Consider the following 16,984-nt stretch of genomic DNA (forward strand, 5'->3'; position numbering starts at 1 on the left):
AGTTAAACAAAAAATGACAGTTATAATAAGTGTGCAGCCACAAAAATTATAAAGTAGAAAATGTTAATAACTTTTAAAATTCAAATTATAAAATTATACATTTCCTCTGCTTAAGGTGTAAATCTGATATATCTGCTTTAGATCCTACTCACTGAAGTAATTTTCACTGTCTTTATCCAGGTAATTTAAGATGGTAACACTGAACCACCATAATGTCAATACAGACAATGAGGTAATGAAAACAGTAATCGGCACCTTTTTCAAGGAATACATGTAGTAGACATGGTTAGTTGCCTACCAGAAAATTTTGAGCAGTAAGGGACCATATGAATCCTGCCCACCCCCCCCTCCACCAACCACTGTATCCCATCAACATACAAACACACCGTTATTTGCCCTATCTTAAAACAAATGAACAAAAAAGCCCCCACAATTGTTGACCCCATTTCACTGCCCATTTTGTTCTCAAAAGTTTTCTATATCCACTCTCTCCATCGCCTTTCCTCTTAAACAAAGGCTAATCAGGTTTTCACACTTCCACCAAAATCTCCAGGGAACTGAAAAATCCAGATTGCTAATAATCAATATCTCATTTCTTTTTATCTCTATCAATAGCACTTGAGACATCTGCCCTCTCCTTCCTTCATCTGGTTTCCCAGATACCATATTATTTTCCTTTTCATTTTTCTCCTGTTTTATTGGCGACACTTTCCCAGTCTTTTTTTGTTGTTTATCTTAATGTTGAGATTACTTGGTCCTCTCCTCTTGTCTAGTTTCACTCCCTTGGGGAATTCATCCAGTTTCATGAATTAAATACTGTCTGTATCCTAATGCCTCCCAGATTTATCTCTCTAGATCAGACTTCTCATATATATCCACATGGATGTCTAATACAATAACTCTAACCTAACATGTTCCAAACTAAACTCCCACTCTTCACTCATAAACCTATTCCATTATGGTTTCACCATCTCAGTTGACAGCAACTCCATCCTTTGATTTATTCAGGCCAAGGATTGGTACAATCCTTGATTCCTCTTTCTCTCCTAAACCCCACACTGAATCCATTAGGACATCCTACCAGCTTTACCTTTAAAATATATTCAGAATCCAACCTCTTTTTACCACTATCAAGAGGATTACATCAACAGCCTCCTAACTGCTCTCCCCACTTTATTTAATTTGATCAGTGTCTAAAGAACTAGAATAGAAGCCCTATTACCCAATGCAGTGGTTTTCAAAGTGTTATCCACAAGCCAGTAGCAGCGCTCACATCATCTGGGAAGTTGGAAGAAATGCAAATTCTCAGGGCCCAATGTAAGTCAGAATCCCAGAGTGTGCCCAACAATTTTTTCCCACAAGCCCTCCAGGTGGCTCTGATGCATGGTCAAATTTGAGAACCACACTCATCCAATGTGATAGTGGCTAATAACTGGTCAGATAATTCTTTTTTTTTTTTCAGATAATTCTTTCGTATATCAGTTAAATAGTAAAATCTTATAAACGGGAAAGATGCCTCCTTTTACATTCACCTCTAATCAAAATACAGAAATAAACATTCATCTGAAACATTTTTTCCCAAGGGTCTAGATTTTTTTGTCATAAGGGGATGTGCCTTGTTTATCTGTCAATCATTTCTCACGATTTCCAAGTTCAACTTCTTTACAATCGCAGGAGGCCTTTTAAAAAGACACTTGAGAAGAAATCTGAGCATATTTTTTATAGATTTGATTTCTATCCCTAATCTCTAAACATCTCTTGCTTATACTTATTTGACGATCTTTTGGTCACTCACTTTTATTGAATCATTCCAAAGAATTCATTATAATCTGCAAAGAACTGTATATGCCTTTGTATTCATTTTAAAATATAATTTTAATTAAGTTATAGAAGTATGAAAGAAAGTGAAAGTGAAGTCGCTCAGTCGTGTCCGACTCTTTGCGACCCCATGGACTGTAGCCTACCAGGCTCCTCTGTCCATGGATTCTCCAGGCAAGAATACTGGAGTGGCATTACCAGAGAAATGCAAATCAAAACCACAATGAGGTACCATTACACGCCAGTCAGGATGGCTGCTATCCAAAAGTCTACAAGCAATAAATGCTGGAGGGGGTGTGGAGAAAAGGGAACCCTCTTACACTGTTGGTGGGAATGCAAATTAGTACAGCCACTATGGAAAACAGTGTGGAGATTTCTTAAAAAGCTGGAAATAGAACTGCCATATGACCCAGCAATCCCACTGCTGGGCATACACACCAAGGAAACCAGATCTGAAAGAGACACGTGCACCCCAATGTTCATCGCAGCACTGTTTATAATAGCCAGGACATGGAAGCAACCTAGATGCCCATCAGCAGACGAATGGATGAGGAAGCTGTGGTACATATACACCATGGAATATTACTCAGCCATTAAAAAGAATTCATTTGAATCAGTTCTAATGAGATGGATGAAACTGGAGCCCATTATACAGAGCGAAGTAAGCCAGAAAGATAAAGACCATTACAGTATACTAACACATATATATGGACTTTAGAAAGATGGTAATGATAACCCTATATGCAAAACAGAAAAAGAGACTCAGATGTATAGAACAGACTTGTGGACTCTGGGAGAAGGCGAGGGTGGGATGTTTCAAGAGAACAGCATCAAAACATGTATATTATCTAGGGTGAAACAGATCACCAGTCCAGGTTGGGTGCATGAGACAAGTGCTCGGGCCTGGTGCACTGGGAAGACCCAGAGGGATCGGGTGGAGAGGGAGGTGGGTGGGGGGACCAGGATGGGGAATACATGTAAATCCATGGCTAATTTACTTCAATGTATGACAAAAACTACTGCAATGATGTAAAGTAATTAGCCTCCAGCTAATAAAAATAAATGGAAAAAAAAAAAAAAGAATACTGGAGTGGGTTACCATTTCCTTCTCCAGGGGATCTTTCCAACCCAGGGATCAAACCTGGGTCTCCCGCATTGGAGGCAGACGCTTTAACCTCTGAGCCACCAGGGAAACCCCTACAGAAGTATAGTAAGCACAACTGGCATAGGTATATTTGAGAACAATACAAGGAACTTTGGATAAGTACACAACTGAGCTGGAGAAAGTAGGCAGGCAAACAGAAGGTACTTCAGCCCAAAAGAATTCAAAGGTCCACAGAATATATCAATATTTTCTACAAAGCAAATGAAGAAAGGTTAAGACAGCTGGTTCAGTACAGTTCAGTCACTCAGTCATGTCCAACTCTTTGTGACCCCATGGACTGCAGCATGCCAGGCTTCCCTGTCCATCACCAACTCCTGGAACTTGCTCAAACTCACGTCCATCAAATTGGTGATGCCATCCAACCGTCTCATCCTGTCATCCCCTTCTCCTCCTGCCTTCAATATTTCCCAGCATCAGGGTCCTTTCCAATGAGTCACTTCTTTGGGGGTCAAAGTACTGGAGTTTCAGCTTTAGCATCAGTCCTTCCAATGAATAGTCAGGACCGATTTCCTTTAGGATAGACTGGTTGGATCTCCTTGCAGTCCAAGAGACTCTCAAGAGTCTTCTCCAACACCACAGTTCAAAAGCATCAATTCTTTGGCACTCAGCTTTCTTTATAGTCCAACTCTCACATCCATACATGACTACTGGAAAAACCATAGCTCTCACTAGACAGACCTTTGTTGGCAAACTAATGTCTTTGCTTTTTAATATGCTGTCTAGGTGGGTCATAGCTTTTCTTCTAAGGAGCAAGCGTCTTTTAACTTCATGGTTACAGTCACTGTCCACAGTGATTTTAGAGCCCAAGAAAATACAATCTCTCACTGTTTCCATTGTTTTCCCATCTATCAGATAATAAAGTGATGGGACCGGATGCCATAATCTTCGCATTTTGAATCTTGAGTTTTAACCCAGGTTTTCCATTCTCTTCTTTCACTTTCATCAAGAGGCTCTTCAGTTCCTCTTTCTGACATAGGGTAGTGCCATCTGCATATGTGAGGTTATTGATACTTCTCCCAGCAATCTTGACTCCAGCTTGCGCTTCACCCAGTCCAGCATTTCTCATGACGCACTCTGCGTATAAGTTAAATAAGCAGGGTGACAATATACAGCCTTGACGTACTCCTTTCCTGATTTGGAAACAGTACGTTGTTTCGTGTCCAGTTCTAACTATTGCTTCTTGACCTACATACAGATTTCTCAAGAGGCAGGTAAGGTGGTCTAGTATTCCCATCTCTTTAAGAATCATTCAAAGTTTATTGTGATCCACACAGTCAAAGACTTTGGCATAGTCAATAAAGCAGAAGTGGACGTTTTTTCTGGAACTCTCTTGCTTTTTCGATGATCCAGCGGATGTTGGCAATTTGATCTCTGGTTCCTCTGCCTTTTCTAAAACCAGCTTGAACATCTGGAAGTTCTCAGTTCACATACTGTTGAAGCCTGGCTTGGAGAACTTTGAGCATTACTTTGCTAGCATGTGAGATGAGTGCAAATATGTGGTAGTTTGAACAGTCTTTGGCATTGCCTTTCTTTGGGATTGGAATGAAAACTGACCTTTTCCAGTCCTGTGGCCATTGCTGTGTTTTCTAAACTTGCTGGCATATTGAGTGCAGCATTTCAACAGCATCATCTTTTAGGATTTGAAATAGTTCAACTGGAATTCCATCACCTACACTAGTTCGTAGTGATGCTTCCTAAGGCCCACTTGACTTTGCATTCCAGGATGTCTGGCTCTAGATGGGTGATCTGGGTTATCGTGGGTCATGAAGATATTTTTGTATAGTTCTCTTTCTCTTGCCACCTCTTCTTAATATCTTCTGCTTCTGTTAGGTCCATACTATTTCTGTCCTTTATTGAGCCCATCTTTGCATGAAGTGTTCCCTTGATATCTCTAATTTTCTTGAAGAGACCTCTAGTCTTTCCCATTCTATTGTTTTCCACTATTTATTTGCATTGATCACTGAGGAATGCTTTCTTATTTCTCCTTGCTATTCTTTGGAACTCTCCATTCAAATGGGTACATCTTACCTTTCCCCTCTGCCTTCAATTTCTCTTCTAGAGTCCAAAGTGTAGTACTTGAGTGCAATCTCAAAAATGACAGAATGATCTCCATTCGTTTCCGAGGCACACCATTCAATATCACAGTAATCCAAGTCTATGCCCCAACCACTAATGCTGAAGCTGAATGGTTCTTTGAACACCTAGAAGACTTTCTAGAGTTAACTCCCCAAAAAGATGTCCTTTTCATTATAGGGGACTGGAATGCAAAAGTAGGAAGTCAAGCGATATCTGGAGTTAACAGGCAAGTTTGGCCTTGGAGTACAGAATGAAGCAGGGCAAAGGCTAACAGAGTTTTGCCAAGAGAACACACTGGTCATAGCAAACACCCTTTTCCAACAACATAAGAGAAGACTCTACACATGGACATCACCAGATGGCCAATACAGAAATCAGACTGATTATATTCTTTGCAGTCAAAGATGGAAAAGCTCTATACAGTCAGCAAAAATAAGACCGGGAGCTGACTGTGGCTCAGATCATGAACTCCTTACTGCCAAATTCAGACATAAATTGAAGAAAGTGGAGAAAACCACTAGCCCATTCGGGTATGACCTAAATCAAATCCTTTATGATTATACAGTGGAAGTGACGAATAGATTCAAGGGAATAGATCTGATAGACAGAGTGCCTGGAGAACTATGGACAGAGGTTTGTGACATTGTACAGGAGGCAGTGGATCAAGACTATCCCTAAGAAGAGGAAATGCAAAAAGGCAAAAAGGTTATCTGAGGAGGTTTTACAAATAGCTGAGAAAAAAAGGCAGAAAGTTAAGTGGTGGTAAGTTCAGAGTGCTTCCATTTTCATGTATGGTTCACTTATATCTGCAATATTTATTGAATGAATATCAAATTCTGGTTTTCTGTATTTTTTATATTATATCAAGTAGTTTTTTCTTAGTCTGGATGTAAAAATGATTATTGTCTTTAAGATTTCTCTATTTTAGCTCATAATCACATGCACGAATAGGTAATGACATTATTTTTAACTGCTAAATAGATACTGTTGCTTTTAAAAACTTTTACCTGGCATCCTTTTGTTGGAAAGTCAATTGGTTGTCTAATCTCAGGGCTAGTAGCTGCTTCTGGTGAAGTGCATCATTAAGTTTCTCCTCCAATTCTTCAATCTTAATCAAGAGAAAAAGGTAAATAACAAGGTCAATTTGGAAATCTAATAAAACTTTGTTTGTTCATACAAACGGTTGTTAAACTATGCTTTGAATCTGCTGCCTCATAAATCATTTTTTACCAGGCTGTCATTAGGATTATTTTTCCCTTAATCTAATCTCACTGAAAAACTCTTTGACAACTGGGGTTTATATGCTGGTGCCTTGCCCAGGTAAATTTTCCTGGCCAGACTCTGCATATATTGTAGATCCATATTATCTGACTGCTACATGTCTTCAATTGACTACTACATGGGTGATGCCACAAATGTCCAAAATGAACCTAGTCACCCACCTCACCGAATCTTATATTCTTTGCATCTCTTTGGTCTCCAAAGCAAAGAAATCTCAGTCACATTTGATACATCTCTCCCGTTGCTTATCCTGATCAGAAATCACTGTTTTTTTTTATTGTTGAGTTTATTCCATAAAAAGGTGTCACAACTACACCATCCTCTTTAACATCCAATGACAAGTCTTCAGTTAGATTCCTGCCATACCTTACCTAGATTACGACAATGGTTGCCTACTCTTTCCCTGCCTTCAGCTTTGTGAACCTCCAAAACTATCTTCCTTTACCTTATCTTTTAAAAATGCTATCAAAAATGTATTTCCCAGTGTTAAATCCTTCAGAGGATCCTGTTTTCAGAATAAATTCCAAACTGCATGGCACTCTACACTACTCTTTTTTTCTTTTTAAATTTATTTATTATTTGTTTAATTTCGGCTGCGCTGGGTCTTCACTGCTGCATGTGGGCTCTCTCTAGCTGTGGAGAGCAGGGCCTACTCTTCGCTGTGGTGCGTGGGCTTCTGACTATGGTGGCTTCTCCTGCTGCGGAGCATGGGCTTTAGGGAGTGTTAAGGTCTTCAGTAGCTGGGCTCAGTAGTCCTGGCTCTTGGGGCTTAGTTGCTCCATGGTATGTGGGATCCTGGACCAGGGATCGAACCTGTACCTCCTTCATTGCCAGGTGGCCTCTTATCCACCGTACCACTAGGGAAGTCCCTCCACTACTCCTTCTGGATCTGGCCCTTGCCAACCATGCCTGTGGGCAGTAGCTTAAAAGAAAACTCTATTCTAGCCAAAATAAATGCTTGCCATTCCTCAAATATGTAATGCTCTCTCTTAAGTCTCCATACACCTGAGCTGACTCTTTGTCCATTTAAAAAATTCTTTACTCTCTCCCTTTCAACCCAGGCAATTTTTGTTCACCCTTTAAAATATGCAGATTAACATAAGTCAATCCTTAATAAAACTTTCATATGGTTTTTGTCCCACACTGTTCCAATAACAATACTTGTTCAGGTTATGAATCCCCCCATGATGCCCAGTCCAATGGTTATTTCTGCATATTATCTTACATGATAGCATGATTTGGCAGAGTTGACCACTCCATCCTCTTTTACCTTATGTGATAGACTCCTTTTGGTTTTCTTCCTTAACTCACAGGACCCTCTTAAGCTTCTCAGGTTCCTATGATGGATTTTTTTCCTCTACCTTATTTCTAATGTTTGACTACCCCTTGGCTTGGTTTGGGGTCCTCTATTCTCCCCAGGTAATGTCATCCAATAACAAAGCTTTATGTGGTACTTACATGCCTGCAACTCAGGAGACCTGGGTTCAATCCCTATGTCAGGAAGACCTCCTGGAGAAGGGAATGGCACCCCACTCCAGTATTCTTGCCTAGAGAATCCTATGGACAGAGGAGCCTGGAAGCTGCAGTCCAAGGGGTCACTGAGTGACTAACACTTTCACATGCTGATGTATACTACACACAGACACACACACACACACACACACGAAGCTGCAGTCCAAGGGGTCACAAAGAGTCACTGAGCAACTAACATTTTCACACGCTAATGTATATTACATACAAACGCGCACACACACACACACACACACACACGCACACGCACATCTACCTACCTCCAGTCATAGACTTTCCTCTAAAGTCAAAGTGACAATTTCATCTGGGAGTCCAATGGCATTTAAAGTTTAATGTGTTCAAAACAGAACTTATATTTTACCTCCTCCATCAGTTTTCTTCCAGCTTTCTATTTCTCAATAAATGGCTCCAGGAGATGAAACCAAAAACTTGAAGTCTTACACAAGGCAATTATCTAGTACTGTCTTCCTCTTCCACCGTATCTGCTTTTAGTCTATTGCTTCAGTGATATTTTGAAAGCAGAAATCAGGACATAGAAGTCCAATTGCCTAAACTCTTCAAATGGCTTCTCTAACACACAATTGAAAGCAAGAGTTAACATGTCAATTGACAGGCCAAATCCCGCCCATGTCCTGTTCCTATATAGCCCACAAGCTAGGAACAGGTTTTACATTTATAAAGTTGTTAAGAGACCAAAAAAAAAAAAAAAAAGAAAAGAAAAAAAAAAGAAGGAGGAAGAATATGTAATAGACCATATGCAAGCTGGAAAGCCTAAAATAGTTACTGTCTTGCCCAGGTCTTCACAGAGAAAGTTTGCTGACTTCCTATCTAAAGCAGAAAATTCCCACTGCTAAGCAATGCTATATCACATGACCTTGAAGACAGCTTATTTAATTGTTGTTTGATGATGTCTCTCACTTAAATATGATCTCCATAAAAAAAGGACTTTTGTCATATTCATTGCTGTATTCCTGGCCACATGTCTCAATACATGTCTTAAGTCAACAAATGATGACCATATTCCTCATAATTACCATTCTGCAAATCAAGAAGAATGTTACCACAAGGAGTGAAACTTCTACTTTTTTCAGGGTGAGAACTTTAACAATTTCAACTGACTTCTAGATTTAAGTCCCTCGACTCAGAGACAGTCAAGCTTCCAGCACTTCCCAAGCAATGAGGAACCCAGGGACCATTAATGAGAGATAAACAAAAAAGAGATTTTAGCATTTAAAAACTGACAGGCGAGAAGAGTGAGGAGGAGAGGAATAAGGAAGTGGAGTAAGCAAGGAGATTTCCGCAGCAATAAGTGTGCATAGAAGTGCAACAAACAGTCCTCTAAGACCAGGAAGCATGGCCTGAGCAACTCTCCTTCCAGGGCTCTCAGTCAGCAAGCAGCTGAGTGGGGAGTGGGAATCAATGCTTGTGAAGTTTCATGTGAACAATCTGCTTGGGTTTTTAGAGATGGAGAAATCAAAGCAACATGAGTCTAGTAATAAACTATACCATTAGTTTTGAAAAGTATTAAAAAGCAGAGACAGCACTTTGCTGACAAATGTCCATCTAGTCAAAGCTATGGTCTTTCCAGTAGTCATGTATGGATGTGAGAGTTGGACCATAAAGAAGGCTGAGCGCTGAAGAATTGATGCTTTCGGACTTGGTATCTGAGAAGACTCTTGAGAGTGCCTTGGATAGCAAGGAGATCAAATCAGTCAATCTTCAAGAAAATCAGCCCTGAATATTCACTGGAAGGACTGATGCTGAAGCTCCAATACTTTGGCCACCTGATGAGAAAAGCCGACTCACTGGAAAAGACCCTGATGCTGGGAAAGATTGAGGGCAGGAGGAGAAGCGGGTGACAGGGGATGAGATGGTTGGATGGCATCACCGATACAATGGACATGGGTTTGAACAAACTCTGGAAGATAGTCAGACACGACTGGGCAACTGAACAACAACATACCACTAGTAATAAGCTGTAATAAACATAAGCACTATACTGTTCCCATGTTGGTGTGGAGAGATGTTAGATTATACAGATTCACTTATTTCTGAACTAAGAAAGACCTTGAGAGTAAAAACTGTTACTTGTCTCTCTTTCTCAAGTAACTCTGATTTTTATTAGCAGCAACATGTCCAGTTAAAAATTTACACTTCCCAGCTTCCCTCTCCTGGCACCTACATGTAGCGTAGTCAGTCAAGGTCACCAGCTTTAGCTCTAGGAAAGCTCTTTAAAGAACAAATTCATTTGGTATATGCTGCATTTTTCCAACACCCTTCTCCTTATTTCTGCCTAGAACATGGACACAACAGTGGAGGCAGATCAGCCATCTGTGATTTTGAGGTGAAAAACATATGCTATTTTTACAGCCACCCAGAAGATTAAAAGGAGCCTGGGTTTCTAATGATATCAACGGTAAATACCAGGTCTGAATACCTATATTCAGAATTCTGTTATACCAGAGAAACAAAATCCTTATCCTGCTTAAGCTTTGGTTTCCACACTTTTGTGACTGGCAACCAATGTTTTTCAAGTTTCTCATGCTAAGAGCTGAACACTGGACAGCTGGTTCAATCTTTTTCCAGAGAAGAAATAACTATAATATTCAAGACACTCGATCATTCAGGACTACTTGAAAGCTTCTGATGACAGGAACCTCAATAACTTAAAATCAGGCCATTTAAATGTTAATAGCAACAAGTTAAATTCAGCAGAAACCTACCCTCCCTGTGATTTCCAACCATTTTCATGGCACTACAGTCCCTGGAGGAAAATTCATTTTTTTCAGTGCTGAATGTGACATTTTCACCTTCATATACATGATGTTCAATGCATCGGTAAGCTCTGAAGAACGAATGAGTGGCTAAAAATACTGTTCCTTCATCAATCCCAGACTCACACATCTTCACACTTTTCATCTTTGAAGGCAGAATGCATCTTACAAACTACATCACATAACAGTTTAATCTGGCAGTGTTTAACCTTAGCAGTACACGCAATGGTCTGTTTTATAATCCAGGTGCCCTGGATCTGACAAATTAAAGACTAATTCTTCTACCTTTATAATACTTCTTCCCAAGTATGCATGCTAAGTCACTTCAGTCGTGTCTGACTCTTTGCAGCCCTATGGACTATAGCTTGCCAGGCTCCTGTGTCCATGGGGAGTCTCACCTCTTCCCATATTTGACAGCAAATATATTACCCCTAAGGGGTCTCCAAGCAGGACAAGTCGAGTGCTTGCATACAAAAAAACACAGGAATGCAGAGTAGGCAGCTACCCTGGAGAAGAATTTGGAAATACACTTAAATGAAGTAGACATATACCCTGCAGCCAGAAATTCCACTCCTGAGTATAGGTGTCAATGTGTTCAGTCAGTCAGTCATGGCCGACTCTTTGCAATCCCATGGACTGTAGCCTGCCAGGTTCCTCTGCCCATGGCATTTTCCAGGCAAGAATACTGGAGTGGGTTGCCATTTCCTTCTCCAATACATGTCAAAGGATTGCTCAAATCCGGTCTGGAAGAGAAATGTCTAAAGAAGGCCACACCACATGAGGTGGCAAGGGTTTGGAGGCAGCCTGCGGGCCAGCACTGGGGGAGCGGGTAGACAGATGGGAAGACACCGGAAATGCGTGGCTGCTGGAAGCAGAAGACTACATGCACATGTAGTCACAGGAAGGATTTTTAAAACAGCACTGAGTTGAAAGGAAAAGCTATAAAAGAAATAAAATCTAAAACAAAACAGGCCATTTAGATTTATGTAAAGGAAAAAAATTTAAAAAATACTAATTTTCAAGATAAATGTTTATAACAACTCCAATTGGAGTACAAGCTTTAAAAATTATGAGATGCCCCCCTGGTGGTCCAGTGGTTAAGAGTCCACCTGCCGATACAGGGTACACAGGTTCGATCCCTGGTCCGGAAAGATCCTACATGCTGTGGGACAACTAAGCCTGTGTGCCACAACTGCCGAGCCCATGCTCGAAACTGCTGAGGCCGGCACGTCCCAGAGCCCACGCCCTGCAACAAGAGCAGCCACCACAGTGAGAGGCCCACGCACGGCAACTAGAGCGCAGGCCCTTTAGCCACAACCGGAGAGCCCATGTGGGCAGTTTCAAGATTTGGCACAGCTGACTTTATCTATTAATTTAAATTAATCAGTTTATTGATTGATTTTATTTATACATCAATAATTTTTTTTCATTTATTTTTATTAGTTGGAGGCTAATTACGTCACAACATTTCAGTGGTTTTTGTCATACATTGACATGAATCAGCCATGGAGTTACATGTATTCCCCATCCCGATCCCCCCACCCACCTCCCTCTCCACCCGATCCCTCTGGGTCTTCCCAGTGCACCAGGCCAGAGCACTTGTCTCATGCATCCAGCCTGGGCTGGTGATCTGTTTCACCCTAGATAATATACGTGCTGTTCTCTCGAAACATCCCACACTCACCTTCTCCCACAGAATCCAAAAGTCTGTTCTGTACATCTGTGTCTCTTTTTCTGTTTTGCTTATAGGGTTATTATTACCATCTTTCTAAATTCCATATATATGTGTTAGTATGCTGTAATGTTCTTTATCTTTCTGGCTTACTTCACTCTGTATAATGGACTCCAGTTTCATCCATCTCATTAGAACTGATTCGAATGAATTCTTTTTAATGGCTGAGCATTGATTGATTCATTTTATTTATAAATCAATAATTTGAAAAATAAAAATTGTGAAACACTATGTTGTACACTTGAAACATATAATACTATAAATCAACTATATACCTCAAGAAAAAATTTTTTTAAAGAATAAGTGTTAAAAGGTAAAGGCAAACATAAAGAGGAGGAGGAAGGGAAATGAATGACAGGAATAAAAGAATAAACACACAAACTAAGAAGTTTTCTTGCAAGGATCAATGATGATTATGTATCATAAACTCAGGAATATGACTAATTTAACCTTCTACATTTTCAGCCCAACCAGAAAACCACCACAATAAAAAATTATATAAAGCACCATGGGATATAATGTAATAATAATAATAATACAGTGTTGAGCAAGTATAACTACCCCTATTACTCATTGTACAAGGGTCAGACATGACTGAGCACACACTCCATCATAGCCATCTAAGAGTTTATGTGCATTGATTAATCTTCCTAACAACTCCATGAAGTACAAAACATGATTATTATTTTACAGGAAATCAGGGAACAAAAAACTTAAGGAATCTGTCCAAGGTAACTGTAAGGGCTGGGATTCAAACTCAAACTGTGTGTATCTAGGACTGTAGCTCTAATTTGTTATACTTGGAAGCGTCTCAAGAATAAGCCACCATTCCAATAACGTAAACATTACACTTTAAAAAGAGAAACCACTGACAACTGAGCACCATGCAAGTTGAAAACGAGAGATTTAAAAAGTAGCCAAACAAAATGCAATTTTGAATGTGGTATACAGCTGGCATTTAATAGAATACTTAGGGCTTCCTTGGTGGTCCAGGGGTTAAGAATCCTTTTTGTAAAGCAAAGGACACCAGTCTGATCCCTGGTCTATGAAGATCCCACATGCAACGGGGCAACGGAGCTCGTGTGCCACAATTAGTGAGCCAGCCCCCTGGCCACAACTGCTGAAGCCTAAGCACCCGAGCTCATGCTCTGCTACAAGAGTAACCACAGCAATGAGGCGCCCGTGCACCACAACTAGAGAGTGGGCCCCCCACTCATCGCACACAGCAAGAGACACCCAGCACAACCAAAAAACAAATGAGTAAGTATTTTAAAAAACAGACTATTTGTTGACTGACTGGGTAAAAGAATGGAGACCTACCTTGGGGTTCTTCAATGAGTTCCAGTGAAGGAGATCTTAAGGGTAGAGATACACAAGCCAGTATCACCATGGGAATCCATTTGAGGAGTAAAAATATGACTCAAGGAAAAGAAATGGGAAACCACTGGATACACTGATAAAATATCAAGTGACCTAGTCTTGGTCAGTGACACCACAGAGAACCTAAAAGGAAGTCTTAGGAGACTGGCTTGGATGGAATGCAGGCTTTAGTCTATTTGGTGTTAATCCCATCTGGCTCCATCACTTCTATGTGAATGGCTCTGGTAAACTATTAACCAATTGTGGTTCCATTTTTTCAAGAGCAAATGGGGTTCAGTTACTCATATAAGAAACAGCCAAGCACATGCGAGGTGCCAGAGGCAGTTCTAAGCATTGAAGCTACAACAGGGACTACAAAGAAGTCCCCCATTCCTGTCCTCAGGAACCTTACACTCTATTAAGAGAGACAAATACCCAACAAACAAGGCAAGTATACTATGAACGCGTATAAGGCACAGAAAATAAACACAGTGAAAACAATGAGAATGTTACTTTAGTCAATAACCACAACAATAACTATACTTACTGTGTACTTAACGAAATATCCATCTAACTTATTCTACTGGTTCATTTAATTTGATGGATCAGATAAAATGCCCTAAAAGCACCTGTACAGCAGGTAAAAGCACCTCAAACAGTTGTATGGCTCAAATGAGATAACACATGAAAAGCTCACAGAGCAGAGTCTGGCATAGAATAGGCACTCAGTAAACATTAACTATTAATGTTTTTTAAAAATGCACCTAAATGATCTCTTTACACCATCAAGACCTTGGGGTTTAGGACATTTCATTTTCCTAGAGAGGTGTGGTCAAGAAATTTTTCTAGTAGCATGATCCCTATACATAGGCAAGAACTACCCAAGACTGACTTAACAGAGAAAAAATAAGACATAACTGAAACAAAATGGGAGGGGAGGAGACAGGTAGAGCTGGAAGTCAAGAGCAAAGATGGAGGGTTTACCATCTTCCATATCTCTTCTCTGTGGAAAGAGAAGACTTTCTCAGAAGACAGAGTAGTAAGACTTAAGAAGAGTCTCCTATCTTTCTGAAATCACTGTAAATTTTTTTCTCACTAGTGACAACTTTACCAGGTCTTACATAAAATACTCTAACTATAAAAAAAAGCACAAAAGACAGAAAAACAAGGACTGAGGCATTCCTTCTTATTTGGCAGATAACTTATTAAAGCTATGGTAACTGAATTTGTTATACTTGGTACTACGATACAGTAACTATCAAATAGCAGGATATAAAAGAAACCAAATCTCCACAGTAAAGGATTAAACAGATTCAACAATGTAATAATAATCTTGATTCTCCCTACCCAACTAGTCATATCAAAGCTAATTCTCAGTGAAGCAGAAAAACAACTTGGCTAGGGAAAAAACACTGATAATTATTTTCTCAAAATGTTAGAAGTATCAAGTTCAGATTAAATATTCATAAGTTTAAATCTTATTTATCTGCAGTTTGAAGACAACAAAGCACACAGATAACAAAATTTACACATGATCTTACCTTTGTAAGATAATCAACCTTCAAATTATCGATCATCATATTTTTCTGTGATAGCTCTATTTTCAGTAACTGAATATTATGAAGCAGTTCTTTCCGTTCAATTAGCTGCCTGGTGATTTTGATCTTGCCATCCTGCTCTTCCGATGAGGAAATATCATCTGTAGGAATTGTTGTTTCTAAACTAATATCTTCAGATTCCAGGGAGCTAGAGATGTTCAGTTTTTTTGATGCCTTGCTAACTTTTCGAGACATTTTAAATTATTATGGGTCACTTTTCGTTTCCAATTCTATTTCAATTTTCTGTAGATTAAAAAACATTGATTTAAATATATTCAAACATTCTTTGTGGAAAGCAGAAAGTTTATCAAAGAGATACTAAGGATTCCCTAAGAAATTATTAGGCAAATGGGCGGACCCCCAAATCTAAGACAGATTGGTAAATTATTGCTCAAATCAAACATATTAAATCAGTCATTAAATCCTATTATGAACCCACACTTTTGATAAGTAAAAACTCAGTTCCTGGGGGCAGGTCTCTTACTTGGGTGTAAAGAAAGAAATAAACAATAAAGCCTTAAATCGCTAGTATCCAAGAATGCTACTCATAAAAGTTACACATGGTGTAAGATAAAGAAGTTACTTCTGAGATGGTCAGGGAAAGGTTATACAGAGGGAGAATTTAGAATCTTGAAGGATTTGGAGAGGAGTAATAAAAAATGAAAAGCCTGCAGGTATGAAGGTATAAAGGTGATGAAACAGTAAAACAACCTCGGGAAATAATGGTACTCAGGCTGGGCCAAGCCTATGTGAAAGTGAGTAGTGACTCCTCCCCTACTCCCCCAAACAGAAATACACAGAAGGGTAGTCCTTTATGCATAATCAAGACTGTGGAGGTCCTTGAATATTTCAATATGTTCTACATTTATTCTACAGGTAATGCTGCATCACTGAAGTTTTTCGAAAACCGGAAGCTGAGATAAAACACATTTTTATAGACTTGCAGATAGGAAAATTAAACAAGATGGCAACAAAAATTCCTCGGTCTAAAACTCTACCCTTTCATACAAATTTTAGCAACTACCTTCCTTTAATTGTGCACAATATAATAAATTACTTATAGTATTGAAGATACTGGTTTTCTGTTTTTTAACTGATGGATTAGGAAAAATGTGTGTAGGGGAAACCTGAGAACTCTGGATGGATCGGCTTCCCTCATTTTTAAAGGGACAGGGGTAGGTAAGCAAAGGCGAATCAAAGACTGGTAACATCACCTGGATTACAAAGGGTGAGGGACTGGCACTGCCCACACGTGTTGCGTGAAGGATAAAACCCGAATCTGGCAGCATCAGAGGATTCCTACACCAATGCGAAAACGGAGAAGCCTCGAGCTACCTGGAAAGCTTCAGTTATCACGTTGAAGACTCGAGCAGTCGCCTCTTAGAGGAGCTAGAAGTGTCTCCAGAGGGCAGCTCAGGTTGCAGCCCCTCAACAAGGAATCACAGGTGGGAGACGGTTAGCACCGGTAACCAAGACAACCATTTCCGCGCCGGGAGGACAGAGGAGACAGCTTCCTGGCTGATGCCCACGCTGCCGGAACTCAGCGCTCCCCGGTCCACCCGGGCGCGGGAAGCAATGAATGCTGGGAGCTGGAGTCCAGAGGTGGCCTCGCCCATTTCATGGACGGAAATGGTTCTGGGCTCCGCCCATC

The 16,984-nt window shown here is 40.1% G+C and overlaps 1 protein-coding gene across 2 annotated transcripts in view; it reads right to left on the reverse strand.

The window, feature by feature from the left end:
• Positions 1 to 16,972, reverse strand: part of PIBF1 (progesterone immunomodulatory binding factor 1) — a 230,739-nt gene extending 213,767 nt beyond the window's left edge. The window contains exons 1-3 of one of the 2 annotated variants that reach the window (XM_020902643.2): positions 16,669 to 16,972; positions 15,277 to 15,576; positions 6,067 to 6,167 (exon numbers count right to left, since the gene is read on the reverse strand). In XM_020902643.2, coding sequence (XP_020758302.2) covers positions 6,067 to 6,167; positions 15,277 to 15,528 — 353 coding nt within the window. In that variant the 5' untranslated portion in view covers positions 15,529 to 15,576; positions 16,669 to 16,972. Of the gene's footprint in view, positions 1 to 6,066; positions 6,168 to 15,276; positions 15,577 to 16,547 lie in introns of both variants that reach the window. The other variant, XM_020902642.2, reaches the window with a different exon arrangement.
• Positions 16,973 to 16,984: the final 12 nt, after the last annotated feature.

The sequence above is a fragment of the Odocoileus virginianus genome, chromosome 8 (genome assembly GCF_023699985.2).
Source record: "Odocoileus virginianus isolate 20LAN1187 ecotype Illinois chromosome 8, Ovbor_1.2, whole genome shotgun sequence".
Lineage (NCBI taxonomy): Eukaryota > Metazoa > Chordata > Mammalia > Artiodactyla > Cervidae > Odocoileus > Odocoileus virginianus.